The 6,455-nt window shown below is 50.4% G+C and overlaps 2 protein-coding genes across 3 annotated transcripts; both read right to left on the bottom strand.

Moving 5' to 3' along the window:
- Positions 1 to 258: 258 nt before the first annotated feature.
- LOC119285003 (lecithin-cholesterol acyltransferase-like 1) lies at positions 259 to 2,041 on the bottom strand. Its single transcript, XM_037564196.1, has 2 exons — positions 1,472 to 2,041; positions 259 to 1,392 (listed from the first exon to the last, which is right to left on the bottom strand). The coding sequence occupies exons 1-2, from the start codon at positions 1,936 to 1,938 to the stop codon at positions 402 to 404; spliced, it is 1,458 nt and encodes a 485-aa protein (XP_037420093.1). The 5' UTR covers positions 1,939 to 2,041; the 3' UTR covers positions 259 to 401.
- A 102-nt stretch (positions 2,042 to 2,143) lies between these two features.
- Positions 2,144 to 5,944, bottom strand: LOC119285002 (heptahelical transmembrane protein ADIPOR3-like). Of its 2 annotated transcripts, XM_037564194.1 has the most exons (3): positions 5,341 to 5,944; positions 3,967 to 4,288; positions 2,144 to 2,959 (listed from the first exon to the last, which is right to left on the bottom strand). In XM_037564194.1, the coding sequence occupies exons 1-3, from the start codon at positions 5,883 to 5,885 to the stop codon at positions 2,306 to 2,308; spliced, it is 1,521 nt and encodes a 506-aa protein (XP_037420091.1). In that variant the 5' UTR covers positions 5,886 to 5,944; the 3' UTR covers positions 2,144 to 2,305. The 2 variants fall into 2 exon arrangements, with proteins under 2 accessions (XP_037420091.1, XP_037420092.1); XM_037564195.1 differs by lacking the exon at positions 3,967 to 4,288 and having other exon boundaries at positions 5,341 to 5,452.
- Positions 5,945 to 6,455: the final 511 nt, after the last annotated feature.

Genomic DNA, 6,455 nt, shown 5'->3' with positions numbered 1-6,455 from the left:
CAACAGGGGGAGTCTCGTAGCGAACTAAATCGTTTCGTTGGCTGCTCTCTCCTAGATCGAACGTAAGCCCGATATTCACGTCCTAAACTTTTAGGACCTAATAAGTGCCACACATATGGCATGAAAATATGACAATTTCAAACCGTTTTTATGTCAAGTTTAGTGACGACGAGGATGTTAACTTTAGTTGTCAAGCATGTCAACTTTCGTGCTTCAGTTTATTTTTAGGTTTTTTTTCGGAAGACAACTTTAAGTGTAAAAAAAGTCAGGACTGCTTTGTGCCATATATATGACACATTGACACTTATCATTTGGGAACTTTTATCTACCGTCTGTGAGATTATGATCCTGGTTCGTTTTCAAAATCTCTTACTTTTCATCACTATTAACATTACTCAAACTCAGAGCACCTCCAAAAACGCATTACTCGAAGCATTATAAAGGCCTTCGTGCACTCTACATCTATCTTCCTTCCAGACGGGACCTGCATCGATCTGCACTCGGCCAATCTTCGGATGGAGTTCTATAGTTCCAGCAGCCTCGAGTATTTCAGCAACCACTTTTTCCAGAGCGAAACCAACGCTGAAGAAGCCATCGTGACGAACGCCGGGCAACCTGACCACCGTCAGAACCTGGCCTTCCACCCCAGACCACTCCTTCTCGATGGCCACCAGACTCACCATGTTTATGTCGCCATCGCCGTCGCCGTACACCACCTCCGGGGTCCCCGCGAACCCGTCTTCCCCGTACACGAACGTCTCCGGCGTGCTGACGCCGACCCCGATGATGCTGGTCACCGGCACCATCGGCGCCGGCAGCGCCTCCCATGCTGGCAGCACCCGCGTCACGTACGGCCGGACCCCTTCCGGGAAGCCGACGGCCTCGAAGAACTCCGCAATGTTGTGTGCCGTGTACGTCGCGTTCTTGGTCACCACCAGCGGCCGGTCCCCGAACACCGCCGGCGTGGGCAGGCGCCAGAGCGCGCTCTGCTGGCTCCGCGCCAGCCGGACCCTCGCCGGCCGCGCGACGTTCGGCAGGCCGTAGTCCGTGCCGGCGGCCAGGTCGTTCATCCCCTCCGAGAAGCCGCCGAGCGCGGAGGCGACGAAGACGACGCGCTTCACGAAGCGCCGGCGCCAGGCGAGCGGGCGGCCGAGGAGGAACTGGTAGGTGAGCGCGCAGCCGAAGCTGTGCGCGGCGACGACGACCGGCCGTCCCTGGCTGAGCGAGCTCGCCCTTTCGACGAGCCGCGTGAACTCGTCGAAGTTGCAGGCGCCCTCCGCGGACGGGTGGCCGCGCGGCGCGACGGAGTAGCGGAAGTCGTACGGCACGGCGAAGAGGCTCTCGCCGTCGCGGTAGCCCGCGGCCTCCAGCTCCCGCAGCAGGGGGTCCCACCTGTCAGTCCGCCAAGTCACGAGGAGGAATCTAGGAAGCAGAGACGAAACGATGCAGTTGGCTGGGAGGTCGGGCTCACCCAATTAAGCCGCGCGTGGAGCCGAAGAGCGGGACCCGGGTCACGACGCCGGCAACGTTGCCGTAGTCGTCGGCGACGGCGTCGTAGACGAGGCTCATCTGGTCCACGAAGCACGGGACCTGGCGGGGGTCCTGCATCGCCGTCTGCTTGATCGGCCACAGCCGGAACCACCCATTCCCCTTACCGCAGCCGGGCGCCGGCGGCTCGTACGCCGCCGTCAGCCGCGCCTCGAGCAGGTTGGACCCGTACCCTGGCACCAGCACGAGCGGGTGTAGGCCCTCGACGTCGCCGGCGCAGTGGCTCAGGAGCGGGCGCAAGGCGCCGAGGAGCACGGCCACGGCGATGAGCCTAGATAGATCCATGTGAGCGATATTTTGCGACCGAGCAGAGACATGAGCCACCAACAACAGCCGCGGTGCTGTATTATTATTGGTACCAAAAAAGGAGAACAATTCAGCCGGTGCCATCGACCTCAGCCTGTCAAATTATATCAATTCAGACGCTTGGCGATGCTTCTTCTGCAACAAACTTGTCTCGCAGGTCGTAGCTGATGTGCACGGCTGTGGACAGCAACTGCAATCAATTGCTACTCAGATTCCATCACCAAGACAATAACACAAGTAGTATCAACCTTTCATGAAGGTTGCTGAATATAATCACCTTAAGCCAGTAAGAAAGTTATAATCACCTCAATTTTACTTGTTTATTTCGTCTAGTATACACTTTACACAGATCAGTAAATTCTTTACCCTGATTCAACAGTCTTCTATTGATCAGAGACACAACCATATAACCAAATAAATCTATCCACACCCTGTAACAATAGAACAACTTTTAGCAGCCCTGCTGATCTCTCCACTTGAGGTACAACAGCCCTGCATGGTAGTGGGTGTAGGCTCCAGCAACGACCAAGACATGGAAGAGCTGGTGGCTGTGCCCAGCAATGTCAAACTTCCCGGGCATCCAGCGTTCAGGCACCCGAGTCGCGTACACCAATGCTCCAACACCGTAGAACAGCCCCATCAAAATTTCATATCCGGTAGTGATCAGTGCCTCTGGTTGGTGCCAAAAAAGGATCAACTTGTGAAAAACAGGGATCACACCTGAAGCTCCCATGCCAAAGAAGAGGCACGCCCGTATAGTTCGGAATTCCGGGTTCTGGAAGACCGGGAGCAGAGAGAACGCGATAGTTGCTAATCCTAGAATAGTTATGAAGCTGAGGTACAGGTTGCAAAAGAAAGGATGGCACAGGAAAGAGTAGTATACTGGAGGGTAGAAAGAAGTGGCGATAAGAGCTGCAATGCCCGCATAGTCGAGCCGAAGCATGATATATGCAAGGCGGCGAGAGTGGCAGGACAGAAGGTGGCATGTGCTGCTGGCAAGAAGGCAAAACATGGCTCCTCCCAAGAAGGCAAAGAACGGCCACCTAGAGATCGGCCTAATAAAGTGTGGTGCAATTACAGTTACAATATCCTCCTTCATGCTTTCCTGCACAGATGAAACAATCCCTGTTATGTCCTTGTTATGTGACAAGTTGTCAACACACAGGTCAAAAAGACTGGTTTACATGAGCGATGCAATGCGAATGTTGATCTGCACAGAAGTTAATGAGGATTGGATGGAATTCAGTGGAATATAAATAAAAAGGCCCTTGCAATGCTGCTACAGTGGTCGGACCCTTCCCTGGACCCTTGCAATGCCCCCTTTTCTTAAAAGAGACCCCAAAACAGTGCGAAGATATCGAATTGAACCATATTATTGATATGTGTGTATAGACTGTGTATAGACTGTGTACCAACAACAGTAAAGTCTGTGTGTGTACCAACAACAGTAAAGTCTTACTCTTACGTACGCCAAAAAAAAACTTTGAGGCGAGTACATACTAAACAAAGGTTCTGCATCTCATAAGCTAGTTTTGATGCTACAGATTTTTCCAGTAACCTACCAGGAACTATTAGACTTCAACAACAACAACAAAGCCTTTAGTCCCAAACAAGTTGGGGTAGGCTAGAGGTGAAACCCATAAGATCTCGCGACCAACTCATGGTTCTGGCACATGGATAGCAAGCTTCCACGCACCCCTGTCCATGGCTAATTCTTTGGTGATCCCCAACGAAAATCTTTTGGGTTTCATCTCCATAAGAGTGGCTGAGTTTTGACGTTGGCTCGCCAAGCCTATCATACCTTCCTCCTTTACCTGGGCTTGGGACCGGCTATGTTGAGTAGACTTCGAGGATTATATTTTAACTGATAACTATCTAGAAATCAAATCTTAGCCAGCATCAAACTGGCTTAATTTAGTCAGAAGTCAGACAGAATTACTCAGCAAGAAGAAACTAGGTAACTAAACAGCTTGAATTTGATAGTCCAACTCGTAAGATTTTCCTATCAACTGTTGTAAGCAGGTTAGCACTGCATTTCTGAAGTTTTGAACCCTTAAATAAAGCACAGCGATAGTGAGTAAAAAAGCACTAGATAAGTTGTTGACTACTTACAAGAACAGAAAGATTAGTTTCGTTGGAATGGGTAAATCTGTCAGGCAAGCAATTTGAGAGTAATTCCAAGAGACGCCAACGAGATATTGACGGAAGCACATCGATAGAATTCCATGAGCTTCTCAATTCATCCTTCATCTTTTGCAGATCAGAAAAGTGAGGTAATGAAGGAAGGCATGCCGCAAGCTCTGCCTGAATCTTATGAAGATCAGCATTCCTAAGTATATCAGGTAAATTCTGCAGGCTCTGAAGATCCACATTTGGAACTTTTGTTGCAGTATATATGGTCAAAGAAAGGAAGATGAAGAATCCTATCAAGTGCCTGAAGTGGACACAAAGAAATAGCTTTATTAGATCGGAGATAATCTAGCAAATTCATAATTCTGCTAAATCATATCGGCAAAATAAAAAAATAAATAAATAAAACGAACAGGGGAGGAGCCCTGTGAAATTTTATTAAGGTAGAAACGACCGTGAGATACCATGTTCACTCCTGACAGGAATTGAACCCTAGTCGGCAAGGACAGACCACCAAATCATCTCCACATCGACAAAATAACAAAAGGTAATATCACCCAGAAGTTTGCAGTCCTAATTCCTAGTATTCATACTTCACCATTTATGGCACATAGCTCGCAGAAGAGGTTAGTGGTTAACCAAACTCAGTGTACATAATGGCAGTCAAATCACTTGGTTTCCTTTCGACTTGATAGGATAGGCAAGCAACAAAGACTAGAAAAGACACATTTGAAGTCCATGGTTCAATTAAATGTATGACCTGTTGAAATTGAAAGGGACTTCTTTAATTAGTTTGGTGGACGGTGGTCTTGATAACATTTAAAAATTAAGTTGGTGGTTGTCTCATCTTGCTTGGCAATGAACAAACAAGGGCCACAACAAAATGCTTCAAAATTCAGAGTTGTGCCACAATGCATTCTCAGTGCTGAATTTGTTTACGCCTTCTCTTACTTGGGAATTAATTTGAAACTTCAAGTCTGAACATCAGGAACTGAGCAATTTGAGGTTAAGTGAATCAAAAATCAAATGGTTGCATTGGAAATCGACATGACACACAATCCTTTGTTTTCAAGAGTAAACCAGCTTCGTTTTCATGCCATAATTACATAGCTGAAGAAGCCATAATTACATGGCTAAAGAAACCGTACTGTGTTGGATAACCAGAAAATAAAAAGAGAACAAAACTGCAGGTACATCGTTCCAATGTTCAAACTAGAAACAAATAATGTTATCAGAACCATCAGAAACTATATGTCTAGGGATTAACATACATGTCCGCACGGTGTAAATAAAATTAGCATAAGGAAAGCAATTGGATTGAGAAATAAGATTTGGAGGATGAGCAAGAGTACGCACGTCCAGACGTTGAGGGTCTCGTTGTGGATGGAGAAGACGGAGAGGAGCACCTGCGGGAGCGGCCACTCGCAGCGGTAGTAGCGCAGGATGTACTCGTTGTCGCGCATGTAGGCCGGCAGCGCCCGGTAGTCGACGAGGCCGTAGCGCCGCCCCTTGCCCTGCTTCCCCTTCCCCTCCTCCTCCAGCATCGGCCTCTCCACCTCCGCCTCCTCCTCCCACACCGCCGCCGCCGTCGCCGTCGCCATCGCCAGAGGGCCGGGGAGAAGACCGCCGGGAGAGAGAGAGCGCACGACCCGTTCGGCCCGGGTGTTATGCCGCCCCGTCCGAATATCCGCCGCACGCGAACCCGACGACGCGCCCGCTGCTTGTGGTGGGTTGTATCGCTTCCCTCGCTCGGCCTCGGCCTGGGTTGCGTCGGCCCGTCGATCTCGGCGAGGCGGCCGCGCCTCGGTGCGTCCCCTCCCCTCCACCCCAGATTTAGCACAGCAGCCTCTGACGGCACGCCGTTTTGGGACTCTTGTTTCGTTGGCGCGGTGGCGTGCCATGGGACGTACGAGTGCGACCTGGTGCGTTGTGGATGAATGTGGAGCTTCGGCCGTGCGTGCCGACTACCTCTCGCTTTCCCCTCTCGTCCCGTGGAGGGAATGGTGCGGCTTGGCCGGACCATGCACGTACGGCGCCGTCTCACGGATCCGACGTGCCCATGCGATTTCCGGCCAAAAAAGGAAGCGATAGGAAGCGTGCGGGATTGTTGGGTCGTCGCATGCAAGGGACGTGTCGGCCTACCTCCCGTCGTGCTCACGGAAAATGGTTACGCGGTTTTGACGTAGGCCGACTGTGCAAGTGCAAAGAAGACAAAAGCCCGTGAGGTCATGTTTGAGCCATTGGTTGCTATATATATATATATATACCTATGCTCGTGGCTAATGTTTTTTTGACAATGTGGCTAATGTTTGTTAGAGCAACTCCAATGAGGCGACCCAACCGGACGTCGTTTTTGTCCGTTTGGGTCGCCCGTCCGCCGCGTCCGCTTTTTTGTTTGAGTCGGCAGGCACGTCTAACGGGAAGCAAAACCCATTTTATGCATGTCCGCGTTGGCATTTAATCCAACACCT

This window comes from Triticum dicoccoides, chromosome 4A (genome assembly GCF_002162155.2).
Source record: "Triticum dicoccoides isolate Atlit2015 ecotype Zavitan chromosome 4A, WEW_v2.0, whole genome shotgun sequence".
NCBI classification, from domain to species: Eukaryota; Viridiplantae; Streptophyta; class Magnoliopsida; order Poales; family Poaceae; genus Triticum; species Triticum dicoccoides.
The sequence above is the reverse complement of the archived record's forward strand: the minus strand, read 5'-3'. Positions and strand labels throughout refer to the sequence as shown.